Genomic DNA, 16,709 nt, shown 5'->3' with positions numbered 1-16,709 from the left:
CATCATAAACATAACATAATCAATACGGCCTGTGGCTGCAATCAACGAGGAAACTTTTTTTTTTTAAGTTATCGTTTAATGGAGAAGAAATGAACGTTCCTATAAACAGCCTCCAACCTCCACTCCTGTAGGCTTACTCGCTTCATTCCTTATGTGTGGTTAGGTAGTCTTTGTTATCGTTAATTCAAAATATTTTGTGTTTCTTAGACTTGATTTCACCTGTGCACCATTTGAATATCGCTTGAAACTGAAATAAATGAATAAGTTAATTTAGCTCGCCCAGTTTCGCTTTGATACAACTTTGAATGCTTCTCGTGACTCAATTTCACACCTACGCATATAAAGTAAATTAACTTGGCCACAGTCTAATTAAGTGTATAATTGAAGTAATATTTTACCATCTTAAAATTAACTGGTCTTTTGTGTCGCCATCGCGTGTCGCTGCATCACGTTGCTCTGGGATCGTTTGGTTCCCCTGCCTCGAGACGATTGTCGATTGGACTGATCAGAATAACCCGGCTTTAACCGCCGAGTAGGGGTAAGACATCTTTAAAAGTGCGTGTGTGTATCATTTAACACCTTTGGCGAGACAAATAATGCAGAGTCAGAGCCATTGTCTGTGACTGGTAAATTTAAAAAACAAACAAACAAACAAACAAACAAAAAAAAGCTCAGCTGGATGCAATAGGTGAATACATAGAGGAACCTCATTGATGATAGACCAACAAGACTTTACACTCGTTGAACTGAAGATAAGTATTGATACTGCCAACTCCAGCAAACAAATTCTTAAACCCTTTCCAAAGACGAAAACCCTTTCCTCCGTCCACATTACGTCCTGTTATTTTTATATTGTCCTATCCAGTTATATCAACTTTAACAAGTTAACAACAGCAGAGGACAAATTGTTTGATATGACAATACATACCTATCTGTGACCCGCTAAGAAAGCTAATATATCCTTTTCATAGGAAACGTTTTGGCATGTCACAGCAGGAAAAGCTCAGGTGTAATTAATAATATTAAGACTATTATGACTGCATACAGTTTAGTTTGGCCCTTACATGGTGGATGATGGCTCTCTGGCGTGTCTTACCGGATTCTTGAAATACAACAAAGCCATTTTTAATGTAATTAGTAACACCTGTGTCTCTGCTTTCTCTGCTCCCTTTCAGTTTTGGAAGTTAAGTATTCAAGGAAAACAAAATACTAAAGTGATAGTGATACTGTTTGCTGAGGGGGCCTTTGGCCATAAGATGCTGTATACTGGAAGATAAAGACTGAATGAAAGCTTTTAAGAAATCCTCTGAGACTGCTGCTCATTCAGATTTTCATGCATCCACTGTGTCACTAAGGCTAAGCTTCCACTGGAGGGCGCTGCATATCATTCAAATCCATTGTGCTATTTTGTTGAAGCACAAAATTAATTCACCTTGAGTTCAGGTGTGTGTGTGTGTGTGTGTGTGTGTTTTTGGTTTTTTTTTTTTTTTTACATTGCATTTTAAATTATGTGTTTGTGATACATGGGGCAAGTCTGGGGGAGACTGCAGTAGAGAGGCCCAGTAAACCAATAAACTTTGAAGTGGAAGTTGTTCGAAAATGTTGGACACTAAAGCGTCAACCGCTTGAAACCAATACTGAATACCTTGTAATACATGATCAGCCTATGTCCAACACTGTGTTTTCTGGCCTAACAGTGTTTTTGAATGTAATAATGACTCTAGTCATTATTCATTTTTTATATGAATGGGCAGTGAAGTCGCAAGTGCTGTGTAGTGCTAAATAAATGCTGCAAATTAGCATTTATTTAGTGCTAATCAGCTTTATTAATAGTCTTCAAAGACCCTCCATTTTTCAGTTGGGTTGCATTGGCAACAGGGTGAACACAGGTGCCCAGGTGTTCTTTCTTTTCCAGCTCATCTTGTGGGGACCCAGGCCAGCCTGGTTTGTATAGGGAGTTAAAGCCACAGGGAATCTAGACCTAAAGGAATAGAGGTCCTTTAAATTCACAGATGGCATGCACACGAACATATGTGTCTTACAGCACAATATAGCTTTAAAATTTCCAATTTAAAAAAAAAATTTTTTTCGTTTTTATTAAGTCTGTTTTTGAATTTAAAGAGTTTTTCGGGATTTTTTCTTTTCTTTCTCGCGTTCGGGGTTATTACGCCGGTGTTTGAACCTTCTGGTGCACGGTAGCAGTGATGTGGCTCAGAAAGTAATATTCCACGTCACTAGGAAATAGTGGAGGGGCAGCTCGCCGAAGGGAGCTTTTCTTTTTACAGATGTAAATATCCGAAACTGGATATCGAAGGCCACTTCGGAGGATAGTAGTCGTGCTGTTAGGTAGGTTATGTAGCTTAGTTTTAATCCACACGGGCGATGTGTTGTTTCCTGAGCCGTGGGAACTGTTAAGACAGCTAGCCAACGTTACTGTCCTCCATTTCAGTGCTAGCCTGGGCAGAAGACAAACTGGCGTTAGCTATCGTTTGCTAGTTAGGAATTTAAAATGTATTTTGATATAATTTAATCTAACCATTTGATTATCCCTCTAACTAACTGAGGTTTGCGTTTTATTTGGGTTTTGCTGCACAGCTGTTCTTGCTAACGCAGGTAACGCCATTAATGCTTTATCGTTAACAGTAGCTATTGGTGTTGGTCGAGGGTTTTAACGCTGCGTGTCTTGACTTGTTTTAATAACTTAACCTAAAAATGTGATCTTTAGCTGATTTTGTTGTCAAAGTGATTGCTACTCTGTGTTTTGTTTTTGTTTTTTGTGATGAAACCACACGATTTTTTTTACAATCAAAAGCAGCACAAAATGCAGGAAGATATCCAAAAGTTCAAAACATGACCTATATTATTTACTAAAGTAAAAGTACTAATACCTCACTGTTAAAATGGTCCATAACATGTGATGGTCCTGCATTCAAAGTATTACTTAATTAAAAACACGTAAGTATTATCAGGCAAATATACTTAGTGTCAAAAGTGGAATTACTTAAACGATTAATCAATGTGAAAGCAGTAATTTTTTGACTAATCAGCTAGTAAACGAATCGACTAACTATTTAAGCTCATTTTATACACGGTTGCGTTTCCATGTATTTTAAATATTCTTCGTAGGTTTTGTATGTAAAATCTTAATCTGTATAGAAACTGGTAACTATAGCAGTCAGTGGAGTACTCAAAAAGTACAATATTTCCCTCTGAAATGTAATGAAATGGAAATACTTAAGTAAAATGTAGATACCTAACGTGTACTTAAGGTAAGTACTTGAGTAAACGTATTTAGTTACTTTCCACCACTGCCTCTTGATATGTACTTATAATGTATTTATTCAAAGACAGCTCAGCAGTAATTGAACTCCTCATTTTGTTATAGCTAGCTGTGGCACCTTTTACTGTTTTCTCTGTAATAAAAATCAACCATGTAACTTCCAGCTCATCATAATTTAAGATTTAGGGTTGTTTTTTTATATTACCGACTCCCTTTAAGAATTTTTTTTTGTTTGTTTTTGCTCCTAAAAGCATCACACAGACCTGTTTGTTTGGGTTCACGTGTACCTGTGGCATAGAGGTGATGTAATCATCATCAGCTTGTATTCATTTAATTGGTGCTGTGGGGGTCAGTGCTACCAAAATAAGGTAGATTCACACCCAGTTACGAGATGTCATTTTGAGAAGAAATTATTAATTATATCCTTAATGCAGACACAATTTGTTTCATCTACTAATCCAACTCTGTGATGTGGTATATAGGTTTTATGAGCAAACAGTACAAGAGAAAAGGCATAAAGTAATACAGTATAAATGAAACTCAAAATCGCAGCCTTTTAGTAGATTTTAAAGTATTTGTAAAAACAAATATTTTTTAAAATGGTTGACCCAGTGGCATTAAAGCAATACGTTCTGCATTTCTTAAACTGAATTTTTAGGTTAGGATGGAAGTTTGTTTGAAAGCTCTGTTTACAGTTGTGCAGTGCATAAACCTAAGAAAGCTTTTTCATTTGATGGATAGGTTCACAATTTTTCAGATCACTTTTAAACAATAGTCAGGCCCCCACATGGCACATTGAAATATTTTTTGGTTGATGTAATAATTCCTCTGGTTCTCACTGGCCTCTTAAGAGATTCCTTCCTAAAGCACTTCCTATTTAAAGTGATGGGGGACAAAGTTCACAGTTTTTGTTCAGTGCAAAAACACATTCCAGTATTTATCTGAAGTTAATATGAGCTTTTACATACTTTAGTACAAAATTCCCTGTTGATGTCATTTTTTCTTCACTGCAGTTCAAAATGGAAACATTATCAGGAGAAACACAAAGTGGATGATCTATACTAAATAGAATTAGTATACCCACTTGATTTGACAAAGTCTGACTGCTGAAGCCTCTTATTAGTGTCATATTCACGCAATTTTGCTAGGTTTCATGTTCAGGTGCTGTTGTTTTATGCATCAGTTTAAGCTGGTGCAACACAAACAACACATGTTGAGTTGTAGTTATAGATATGTTTTTTTCTCAAGTTTTAACATTTGCATGATTTAAAAAACAAGTTACCATGTATGTCATTGTTAGACATGTAATATGTGAGCATTAGCAGGAATATTAAGTTGTACATATAATATGAGCACTAGGAATAATTTGTGAAAGTTCAACATTTGGTTGAATTCTTTTTAATGTTTGCCCTCCAAAAGCTGAGAATTACTCTATAGCACAGGAAAACCACAGGGCATTTGTAGTGAGTCTGCAGAGCAGCCAGTCAACCCCAACTAATAAGAATTGGAGATGCAGATTCCAGGGACTGTGTGTTTTATTCAAGACTTATTTAAGAATTATTTAGATCTAGACCTAGGACCTTTTGTGCTGACATTTCTTTACAATGAGCCAATGTACTACAAACTCTGCAGTTTAAATTCCAGTAAATTAGAAGTAGCTAAATTTGGTAAGTCTTGGTTTTTTGAAAATTAACTTAGCTGTATTTGACAGTTTTCCAGTAAAAGTAAACCCTGTGATTGATACCTGGATGACTGCTTTGCGTTTTAAAAAGCTCCTAAGAAGAGTTCTCCAGCCCGGTTTTATAACAGTTTGCCGTGCCTTTCTCGGCTGCTGTAAAGGAAATGAAATACAACCCCACAGGTCTTTATTCTGTTTTATGCACATGATTCTGTACAGTAGATTTATCTTGTTTCTGCAGTTTCTGTTCAGTCTATGTGGATGTCTTTGTAATTATAGCCCACATTTGTTGCACTTGTATTTATGCGCTGGTGTAAATGTTTTCTCCACCATTTAAAACTACTTTTTCTTCTGTTTCTCATAGGTATTATACAGTAAGAGACATTCATTGGGATTCTTCTAAACAGATACAACCCCAGCAGCAAAATGACAGCTGCAGAGAACGTTTGTTACACTCTGATCAATGTTCCATCTGACTCAGAGCCCCCTTCCGAAGTCACCCTAAAAGCGGATCTAGGTAACTAGTCTTCGTGTTAACTTGCAAAGCTATGCTACTTAACAGATTCCTTCACTTGCCTTAATAAACCATGCAGAGGGCAGATGAGATTTCTAAAACTTCTCTCTCCACTTTAGTACAATGGAGTTGGTTGGAATGTAATTTGTCATGCTCACAGCATTGAAAAAATACTTAAAAGAATCAAAAACAAAACATCACCTTTTCTGGAACAGTGTCCTTGTTACACTGGATAATCCACACAGCTCACTGTCAATGTCACACACTACTTTCTTCGGCAGAAAGTAGTTCCAGTGAAAACTGTTGACTGTGAGATCTGTGGGTTATCCAGAAAAGCTGTAGCCAGTGTTGGTTTTACTTGATAAATGACAAAAATTATTAATTGCTAATCAAAATAAACATCATTTAATATTCTCAGGGGAAAAAAGATTCAACAAATTCTCTCAGAAAGGTTCTAGGTGAAGATCAGTAAATACTATATTGAATGCTTGAGGCCATGTTGATCCCATTCATAGCTGTAATAATTATCATAATCATCTTCATCTTTCTACAGAAAAGGGGGAGATCAAAGCAAAGACCGAGGCCCTGAAGAAGGTCATCATCATGATCCTGAACGGTGAGAAGTTGCCAGGACTGCTGATGACCATCATCCGCTTCGTCCTCCCACTTCAAGACCACACAATCAAGAAGCTACTGCTGGTTTTCTGGGAGATTGTCCCCAAAACAACTCCAGATGGCAAGCTTCTTCAGGAGATGATCCTGGTCTGTGATGCCTACAGAAAGGTAAACTAACCGACACACAAACAGTTGTGATCAACTGATAAGTTTGATCAACTTAATCTGTACATTTGTATATTTTAAATAAGGGGTTCGCTTCATTGTATCCTATGTGCAACAGCAGGGAAAGAACATTTATAACAGTAACAGTGAGTAACAAAATGAGAAGATAGGCTTATTTTTAATATATACTTAATTTAGTCACTTGAGATGGTAAGATGCACACATCTGAATGGATGGCTAAACAACAGTTTGGCAGGGTTGTGTGTCTGCTGAATCCACATCATTTCCAATAGGCCTCCACTAATTTCTGGTCCAAAAGTTGAATTTCATGCTTAATTATATACTTTTATAACTGCTGAAATAGTAGTTTGGTTAGAATATGTTGGTTTCACTTTTAAATATTTTTAAAAATCATTCAGCAATCATCAAGTAAAATCTTTCTGTCAATTTCAGGACCTGCAGCATCCCAATGAATTCATTCGTGGCTCCACTCTGCGTTTCCTGTGCAAGCTGAAGGAGTCTGAGTTGCTTGAGCCCCTCATGCCAGCGATCCGGGCCTGCCTGGAGCACCGTCACAGCTATGTGCGCCGCAATGCCGTCCTGGCCATTTACACCATCTATAGGTACAAACGGTTCAGTCACCTTTCCACAAGTATTTTGTACTCCACTCATCAGTGAACAACAAGCAACTGACGATATTCATTTGTTTTAGGAACTTTGAACATCTCATCCCAGATGCTCCAGAGTTGATCCATGATTTTCTTGTCAATGAGAAAGATGCCAGCTGTAAGAGAAATGCTTTCATGATGCTGATTCATGCAGATCAGGTCTGTAGCATATTGTCCTTTTCCTACTGTTTCTACTATTGTGTGCCACTAGAACTACAATATTTATCTCAAAGGCCTAACTAAAATGTCATTCTCATATTCACATCATACAGGATCGAGCTCTGGATTACCTCAGCACATGTATTGACCAAGTGCACACTTTTGGTGACATTCTCCAGCTGGTCATTGTGGAGCTGATTTACAAAGTGAGTCAAGGCCATTATTAGTCTAATTTAGGCTTTGAAGCACAACAGCGTACTACCAGAACAGCTGCTTTAATGTCTTAACTCTTGTTCCTGTTTTTGTTCTCTCTGTTAGGTTTGCCACGCTAACCCGTCTGAGCGTGCCCGGTTTATCCGCTGCATCTACAACCTGCTTCAGTCCTCCAGCCCGGCTGTTAAGTATGAGGCTGCCGGCACTCTTGTAACCCTCTCCAGTGCTCCCACGGCCATTAAGGTACATTCCAAAGGGTTTGTCCATTATCTTGCTTAGGTCATACACTGTTTATACAGTACTGATATTGTACTATATTTGACCCAATAGCAGTGATGTCTTTGGTCTAGTACAATCTCTTATGCATTCTTTGATGGTCTCCAGGCTGCTGCCCAGTGCTACATTGATTTGATTATCAAGGAGAGCGACAACAATGTGAAGCTGATTGTTCTTGATCGTCTGATTGAACTGAAGGAGCATCCCACTCACGAGCGTGTACTCCAGGTACTTTGAATTATGGCTATGTTTAGTTTTGCTGCTAAAATTTAGTGCCTTATTTACCACAAAGACCATTTCCCCCTTATAAAAAAATTTCTTATTAAAAAGAACATTATCCAAAATTTAAAATAGTAATAATTAAAAAAAAAACTCTTATCCTTTAAATTTTAACTTTAACTAAACAAAATGATTATGAAATTATACAGAATTAACCTTTATTAAGTCTAATTTATAGAGTCAAAAGCAGCAGAAAACTGTTTTATCCGAGACAGTACCAGTTTTCTGCACCTACAGTGGATCAAACCTGTTTAGACTTAAATTGGTTGTCACCAATACCTCTTTTATCCAGGACCTTGTGATGGACATCCTGCGTGTTCTCAGCACTCCTGACCTGGAAGTCAGAAAGAAGACCTTGCAGCTGGCACTGGACCTTGTTTCATCTCGCAATGTAGAAGAGGTCAGTGGCATGCACAATATATCCATGCTTTTGGTGTTGTTTTCATGTCCTAGCACGGACACAGAGGAAAAAAAAGAAATATGCTGCAAATAAAGTGACATCTATTTGTTTTCCAGTTGGTGATTGTTTTGAAGAAAGAGGTGATCAAGACAAATAACGTAACGGAACATGAAGACACTGATAAGTACAGGCAGCTGTTGGTGCGCACTCTCCACTCTTGTAGTGTGCGCTTCCCTGACATGGCGGCCAATGTCATACCTGTGGTGAGCTTCATATATTTTAAGCACGTTAACAAGAATATACTCTCGAAATGTATTATATTTCATAAGTGTTTGAGATAGATCCAAATTTTGGAGAGAGAGAGAGAGAGATACACACATACATTAAAAAAAAGAATATGTTAAGACTTTCCTGTGTGTTGATGTGATTTCCAGCTGATGGAATTCTTAAGTGACACTAATGAGGCAGCTGCTGCTGATGTGCTGGAGTTTGTACGGGAGGCCATTCAGAGATTTGACAACTTGAGACCCCTCATCATCGAGAAGATGCTGGAAGTCTTTCACGCCATCAAAACTGTCAAGTAAGGCTTTATAAGCACATTTAGGGGTATATTATGCAGGACCTTGTGTAATCTTTTTATTTCCCCCCTTACTAGTTATAAAAAGGCTAACCCAAATTTGACCTGCATTTTGATTTAGCAGAAGAAAGCTGACCTACCAATTTGAGCATACTGCATTGTCTGTTGGGCACTTGTTTTTATCAAAACGATACAGCTTAAGAGGCTCATGTGAAGCACAATGATGTGATAAATGAGGAAACAAAATGATAGAAAATGTACAAAACAAGGTAACCATTAAATTTTAGCAGCAGGTTACCTTATATGAGGAATGAAAATGGTTTGTCAACTGTTTTGTAGACTTGGCTGAGTTTTGTCATTAGTATGCATGTTTGTGACCTCTGTCACCGTTTTAATATTTCAGGATCTACAGGGGTGCGCTGTGGATCTTGGGAGAATATTGCAGCACCAAGGATGACATCCAGAGTGTGATGACAGAAGTACGCAGGTCCTTGGGAGAGGTATGTTTGTCCATTGTTATCATGTAACACAAGCTTACTAGTCAATCCCAACTTAATTATAATTGTCACAAATGTCTGATATGTGTGTCTTAACTTGGACAGATCCCGATTGTAGAAAATGAGATAAAGAAAGAGACAGGAGAGGTGAAGCCAGAGGATGAAGTGAGTGCAGCTCCAGCCCAGAAGCTGGTGACAGAGATGGGCACGTATGTGACACAGAGTGCCCTCAGCTCCTCCAGGCCTTCGAAGAAAGATGAAGATAGGTAAACATTGCACAATGTGGAGGAGTATCATTATTAGCCCGTAATTATTCGGTTGATTGTATGGAGTTTTACCTTCCAGCTCACCCAATAAACAATGATTGTGTTGTTCCAGACCTCCACTTAGAGGCTTCCTGATGGATGGAGACTTTTATGTCGCAGCATCCCTGGCCACCACACTTACCAAAGTGGCCTTGCGCTATGTTGCTATCGTTCAAGACAAAAAGAAACAAAATGTAAGTAGTTGTCCACTCTTCAGAGTCACTGAAAGACAAAGCCTTTTTAAAAAAAAAACAAAAAAACAAATCATTTAACCAACCGCCAATTTCCTCTAATCCCTGCTCCTGTGTTGTCGCCTTTAGTCGTTTGTTGCAGAGGCCATGCTGATCATGGTCACTGTGCTGCACCTGGGCAAGTCTTCTCTGCCCAAGAAGCCAATTACAGACGATGATGTGGACCGCATCTCGCTGTGCCTTAAGGTCCTGTCAGAGTGCTCACCACTTATGAATGACATTTTCAACAAGGAGTGCCGAAAATCCCTGTCACACATGCTGACTGTCAGACTGGAGGAAGAGAAGCTGTCACAGAAGGTAATGACCGTTGACTCAGTGGCCTGAACTCGTGACAGTCAGGCACAGCTGAAGCCCTATCACAAGTAAAGGAAGGGAAGACATTTTTGGTGTTGATTGCATATTTTATGCAATTAACATCATTAATTGCATTAATTTATATTATTGAAAAATGTACATTTATGTTTCTTGAACAGTGTTCAATTTTTCAGTGAATTTTATGACTCTAATATACAGCATTAATAAATGAGGACCCTGGTTTCTCTTGACATGAGCAATGTCACTGTCACTGCAATTTTTGTGTTCAGTCTTCACAGCAGCAATTGTATGTATATCTTGTGTGGTGACCCTGTTGTGGGGTAACTATGGGCTGGATTATCCCCCTAAAAATAATCATGTTTCTTTTTCTGACCACAGAAAGAGTCTGAGAAACGTAATGTAACAGTGCAGGCAGACGACCCCATCTCCTTCATGCAGCTGACAGCCAAAAATGAGATGACTTCTAAGGAGGACCAGTTCCAGCTCAGTCTACTGGCTGCTATGGGCAACACTCAGAGGAAGGAGGCCGCTGATCCCCTCTCTTCAAAACTCAACAAGGTACACCTCAGGCCCAGCAGAAATCTTGACAGCTGGAGTTTATGTTTAAATTTAAAAAAAAAAAAAAAAAAAAAAACTACTGTGGGAGACAATGTGTGGGCTGTAGATATTATTTCTGCTTGGATATTAGATTTTTTTTATTTTTCCTGTTCTGAAAACTTGCCCATTCATTGTTGCTATTATAATGCATAAATATTTTAAGACCTGAGTGTGATGTTTGCCTCAGATGATGATGCTATTTTTAATTGCACAGTGGGAAACAGTCCAGTTTCCCCGCTTTGTATGTGTTTGAATTTTACAAATAGTCTATTTAATTTTGAAATCTGACTCAATTAGCGTAATTTATTTAATTCGTTTTATTCTTATTTGGCTAGGAGTATATTTGTGTTTGATGCAAAGACACACAGCTGTGATCGTTCACATCGTTTTTTTCCTTTACATCCTGCTGCACTGTTGCTGAAGCCCTTGTCATGCACGTGCACTGCTATAAAAACTGTTTTAGAAAGTGAATGAATGAATGAATACAGTGATGAAATACTTTAGTTGCATTATTATAATTGATTATTAATCATAATTTCTTTTTGTCCAATCTAGGTGACTCAGCTGACGGGCTTCTCAGACCCAGTGTATGCTGAAGCCTATGTTCACGTCAACCAGTATGACATTGTGTTGGACGTGCTGGTGGTCAACCAAACCAGCGATACTCTCCAGAATTGCACCCTTGAGCTAGCCACTTTAGGTTAGTTGAGTTTATTGTCTGCCACACTGGAAAAATGTTTAGGTTCTCTTCTCTAGTAATACTGATTCAACATCTGTGTTGCTATATTCCATTATGTACAAATTTCACCAAACTAAGTTTTATCTATCCACAGGTGATCTCAAGTTGGTTGAGAAACCTTCCCCTCTAACTCTGGCTCCTCACGATTTTGCTAACATCAAGGCCAATGTCAAGGTGGCCTCTACTGAGAATGGCATTATATTCGGCAACATAGGTATGAGACGCATTTTTTGTCCATCATAATTCAACTCATGTTGCATTGTGTTGTGCTCCCTGTAACCAGAGCATGTTATCTTATTTGTGGGGGGTGTTTGATTCTTTGTTTGCAGTGTACGATGTTTCGGGAGCTGCTAGCGACAGAAACTGCGTCGTCCTCAGTGACATCCACATTGACATCATGGACTACATCCAGCCAGCCTCCTGCACAGATGCAGAATTCAGACAGATGTGGGCAGAGTTTGAGTGGGAAAACAAGGTAAGCTTTGCATTTCTATTTTGTGGCCAATTCCCAGAAAACGACTGGCTTTATAAAAATTACTTTGTTTGGCAACATGACTCCAACATGTTTGAGGTTTGTTGGTCTGTAGTTTTCTCAACTTCTATTTTTTAGGGAACGCATTGACTTACATTTAGCAAAACAATAACAATATTAAGGAAAATCTTAAAAAATGTGAACATTGAAGTTTGTCCTTAAGCTGTCTGTGTTTGTCATAGGTGACAGTGAACACCAATATCACTGATCTGAACGAATACCTCCAGCACATCCTCAAGTCCACCAACATGAAGTGTCTGACTCCTGAGAAGGTTGGTATAAGATATTACATACAGCAGAGCAACAATAGCAAACTAGGTTTTAAAGCTGGCAGGACTCATAAAGATAAATGAAATAAGCAATTAAGATTTTTGTTGCTGGTTCATTTTGAGAAAAATTGTAAGTGGCCTTTCTTGTGGTCCAATTGTAACAGTCATCACCAAGCCCATCATATCGGTTCACGTGTGTCAACACTGTGATGTTGTGCAATATTCTCAACTCTTTTGTTTCTGTCTTTTTAAACCAGGCACTGTCTGGCTTCTGTGGCTTCATGGCAGCCAACCTTTATGCCCGTTCTATCTTTGGAGAAGATGCCCTGGCTAATGTCAGCATCGAGAAGCCCATCCACCTGGGGCCTGAGGCGCCTGTCAACGGACACATCCGCATTAGAGCCAAAAGTCAGGTGGGTCACAGCTGCTGCACCATAAAGTAAAGGCTTCGTTGAATTTATTTGATCTCAACTCAAGCAACGCGACCAATTCATCTTTCAGAGGGATAACAATTTAATCTGATACCTCATTGAGAGATTTTGAGCTTAATTGGACAAAGGAGAGTGAATACATGAAATAACCCATTACATGTGACATTACCAGTATGTGTATATATAGAGTCTGTTACAATAAATCCTCCCTCCTTCAATCCACAGGGGATGGCCTTGAGCCTCGGTGACAAGATCAACCTCTCCCAAAAAAAGACAAATGTCTGAGACAACTCTGATCCAGCTGATCTTTCTGACTTTGTAAAAGTCACCTGCTGTTCTCTTGTATCTCCCATTTTACAGCCTTTTCATCACGGCAAATTAAGAACTCTGCATCTTCAGTTGCTTCTATGCGTTTTTTTTATTTACATCACCTCTGTCTGAAAACTACATCTCAGTAATGTCCCAGTCCTGTTTATTTTCAATAAATGAAATGTATTAAATGAATGAGAAAACTTCATGCAGTATTCATTGAGTCATAGCTCTTATTGTAATGTTGGACAATTACCACTTTATATTTATATTAGTTCACATGATTTCAGCTTTGAAATAGAGTGTAGACAAATGCTGTTTGTTCAGCTTCCCATTTCTAAATTAAGTGTGAGCAAGGGCCTCATTTCTAAACCTTATTATTGGTTTCTAGTACTTTGCACCTAAGTTACTTAAGTAAAAAAATATAACCAAACAAATATTTCATCCACCACTCATCATTAAATAACTGTTTTAAGGGTGATGTTTGGATAAATACTGGATGATGCTATGAACACCCCCTGTTTGAGTGCTCTCTCTTGAAAAGTTGTATTTTACATGTGGCATGAAATTAGATGTTTAGTAAATGACTTCAAAGAAATTTGTCACTGTTACCTAAACGTGGTTTTGTCTCAAAGTGAACGGACTCCTGCCTGGAACTCCTCCTGTGTCCAGCTTCGTAGCTCCAGGCTCTACTTAGAATTCCTCAGTGCCTTAATTGATACGTTGCACAGTGTGAAACTGATTGGACGTTGTTATGGCAATACCCCCAAAGTGACAATGACATGCACACTCAAAATTAAATACATGTCTGAGGTGAGGACATGATTGCTTTGACCTAGGATAATATATTGCAGTGATTTCAAGGAGGTTCTCAAAGCCATCTGTAAGTTTTACTGGCACTGTGATAATGACATGGAAGTGGATTAGTGTTGGCAAAGACCTACATATTCCACTAGCTCTACTCTTTATAATTTATGAGTAAAGGGACTTTTCTGGGAAAATGCCAGATTTACGGGTCACAACCCTGGTCGTACAGTTACAGTATCGGTGAAATCTGCCTCTCCAGGTGTAAGATAAAGGCGGAAGGTGGCTTTGAGGTCAGACCTTCCGCTGTGAAAGTAAACAGTTGACTACCTGGCAGGAGTGTTGGAGCCAAACTGCCGTGTGCTGTGTGCAGTGTTCAGCCTCTCTGGAGTTAGTGTAGATATTACTCATAATTGTCACAATCAAAGGGAAACCCCATAACCTGAGGTCTGAGCTTTTGCACCCAATTTTTCACAGCTTTCTAAGCTACAAACAAGCTTGTCCTCGGTACTTTAAACCCACATGGGTGACACTGAGGCTTTAGCAGTGCTATCAGTACTGTAGATATGAGTTAACTACGAATATGAATGTCTGAAACCATTTTTATTTACTTTACCACTCTTAATCAAGACTTTGAAGAGCACTGAAGTTCACAGTCCCAGGTCCAGTTTCCCTCTTTTGACACAGGGTGGCACCACAGGTGTAAAAGCAGACTGTGGTGGTGTCCTGCATAGTTAAACATTGCAGCAGGATTTGTCGAAACATGACATATAATTGACATGATGATGTAACACTAGTCGTGCTTGTACACGCTGAAGTAAAGTCTGTCATCTCAGATAAACTGACTTGAGTCTGCACTGCGAGATGAATGCTGATCTGGTCATTTACAATGACAGAGGATCAGCCCATCCCTTTCTATTGTCACCTTGGTGATGAGTTATCATGACCCCACATACTTCAGAATAAAGGGTAAACATGTGGACAGCTTGTGGAACTCCTTATGAAATAGATGATTAGAATAACAAAGCTCTCTGCCTTTGTAAAGGGGGCTTGTAAATTAAAAATCAATGTAATGGAGTCGTTCTCGAATAAAGATGTAGCTGAGAGTAACAAAAATCCGTTTAACATTTGTCTGTATGGTATATTATTTTTGTATATTGTATATTTAGCTGTCACTTTTTTTTTATCAACCTTTTTTTTTGGCTTCACTTACCTATTTGTATAGCATAACTTCATTGCTCAATAATCTGTCCTCTCTATTAGGATCATGCCTTCCATATTGGTAAGATACACTGGAATCAGTCTGATAATTTTATCATCAAATCAGAAAATGACTAAATTTTAATGGATAAATGTAACTTCTCTAAAACTTTTCTAAGTATTTAAAGAGACAATAATTAATGGGCCCTACTGGGGAGTACCTGATGTAGAAAAAGATTTTTTTGAAAGGGTAATGCAAAAATAAATGTGTGTTTTCAAAATATGTTGAATTAGTTTATGCTCATCCCAGTGGGCAATGCAGATATTTGGAAATAGTGTGGTATAATACACTCACTGAGCGCACCAGTACACCTGCTTTTTCATGCAATTATCCATTTATGTGGCAGAAGTGCCTAAAATCCTGCAGATACGGGTCAGGAGCTTCAGTTAATAATGTTCACATCGACCATCAGAATGTGATCTCAGCGACTTTGAATGTGGCATGACTGTTGGTGCCAGACGGGCTGGTTTGAGTATGAGTGATCTCCTGGGATTTTCAACCACAACAGTCTACAGCTTTGACTCTGAATGGTGCCAAAAACAAAAAACATTAAGTGAGCGGCAGCTCTGCGAATGGAAACACCTCGTTGATGAGAGAGGTCAGGGGGGAACGGCCAGACTGGTTGGAGCTGACAGAAAGGCTTCAGTGGCTCAGATAACAACTCTTTACAACTTTGCTGAGCAGAAAAGCATCTCCGAATGCACAACACGTCGAACCGTGAGGCGGATGGGCTACAACAGCAGATATCCATGTTGGGTTCCACTCCTGTCAACTAAGAACAGGGACCAGTGGCTGCATTGGGCACAGGCTCAGAACTGGACAATTGAAGACTGTAAAAACGTAGTCTGGTTTGATGAATCTGGATTTCTGCTGAGGCATGCAGATGGTAGGATCAGAATTTGGCATCAACAGCATGAAGCCATGGACCCAACCTGCCTTGTGTCAACAGTCGAGGCTGCTGGTGGTGGTGTAATGGTGTGGGGAATGTTTTCTTGCCACACTTGTGGGCCCCTAAATATCAGCCAATCATGGTTTGAATGCCACAGCCTACAGGAGTTTTGTTGCTGACCATGTGCTTCCCTTTATGGCCCTTTATTTACCCAACTTCTAGTGGCTCCTTCCGGCATCGTGATGCACCATGTCACAAAGCAGATATTCGCTCACACTGGTTTCAGTGGCCTCTGCAGTCGCCAGATCTGAATCCCATTGAACTCCTTTGGGATTTGGTAAAAACGGGAGTTTGGCAACCTGAATGTGCAGCTGACAAATGTGCGGAGATGATGTGATGCAATCATGTCAACATGGACCAGAATCTCGAAGCAATGTTTCCAACATGTTGTGGAATCCACGCCATGAAAAACAGGCTATTTTGAGTGCAAAGGGAGGCACCTACCCAATATTAGTATGGCGTTCCTAACAAAGTGCTCCTTGAGGGTAAATCAGGGTATGGGTAAAGTCAGCATTTTTCACTTAGTAGTTTACCTAAATACAACTCTTTCCTTTGTAATTTCATACGAAACTGGCCTATGAGATATTTGAAGAAAGACTGTTACTTAAACTAAAGTTACAGTTCAT

At 39.0% G+C, this 16,709-nt stretch overlaps 2 protein-coding genes across 8 annotated transcripts in view; one reads left to right on the top strand and one right to left on the bottom strand.

Moving 5' to 3' along the window:
• The window catches only part of pde3b (phosphodiesterase 3B), a 40,219-nt gene extending 39,731 nt beyond the window's left edge, over positions 1 to 488 (bottom strand). The window contains exon 1 of the mRNA XM_040136558.1: positions 399 to 488. The gene's annotated coding sequence lies outside the window, so the exon portion shown is untranslated. The remainder of the gene's footprint in view (positions 1 to 398) is intronic.
• On the top strand, positions 46 to 13,277 carry copb1 (COPI coat complex subunit beta 1). Of its 7 annotated transcripts, none has more exons than XM_040136967.1 (22): positions 46 to 158; positions 5,323 to 5,475; positions 6,026 to 6,255; positions 6,706 to 6,875; positions 6,965 to 7,079; positions 7,193 to 7,285; positions 7,398 to 7,535; positions 7,677 to 7,796; positions 8,140 to 8,247; positions 8,364 to 8,510; positions 8,682 to 8,827; positions 9,228 to 9,324; positions 9,427 to 9,587; positions 9,700 to 9,820; positions 9,947 to 10,174; positions 10,571 to 10,750; positions 11,345 to 11,489; positions 11,623 to 11,742; positions 11,858 to 12,003; positions 12,243 to 12,332; positions 12,587 to 12,742; positions 12,986 to 13,277. In XM_040136967.1, exons 2-22 carry the CDS (start codon positions 5,385 to 5,387, stop codon positions 13,043 to 13,045), a joined length of 2,862 nt encoding a protein of 953 aa, XP_039992901.1. In that variant the 5' UTR covers positions 46 to 158; positions 5,323 to 5,384; the 3' UTR covers positions 13,046 to 13,277. The 7 variants fall into 7 exon arrangements, with proteins under 7 accessions (XP_039992901.1, XP_039992721.1, XP_039993075.1 ...); XM_040136787.1 differs by lacking the exon at positions 46 to 158 and adding an exon at positions 410 to 538; XM_040137141.1 differs by lacking the exon at positions 46 to 158 and adding an exon at positions 584 to 626.
• The last annotated feature ends 3,432 nt before the right edge of the window (positions 13,278 to 16,709 follow it).

This window comes from Xiphias gladius, chromosome 1, assembly GCF_016859285.1.
Source record: "Xiphias gladius isolate SHS-SW01 ecotype Sanya breed wild chromosome 1, ASM1685928v1, whole genome shotgun sequence".
Lineage (NCBI taxonomy): Eukaryota > Metazoa > Chordata > Actinopteri > Istiophoriformes > Xiphiidae > Xiphias > Xiphias gladius.
The sequence above is the reverse complement of the archived record's forward strand: the minus strand, read 5'-3'. Positions and strand labels throughout refer to the sequence as shown.

Coding starts and splice junctions, on each gene's coding strand:
- copb1 (XM_040136967.1), top strand. CDS start 5,385: ATGACAGCTGCAGAGAACGTTTGTTACACTCTGATCAATGTTCCATCT. Junction 6,876..6,964: donor GCCATTTACACCATCTATAG/GTACAAACGGTT, acceptor CATTTGTTTTAG/GAACTTTGAACATCTCATCC. Junction 7,286..7,397: donor TTGTGGAGCTGATTTACAAA/GTGAGTCAAGGC, acceptor TCTCTCTGTTAG/GTTTGCCACGCTAACCCGTC.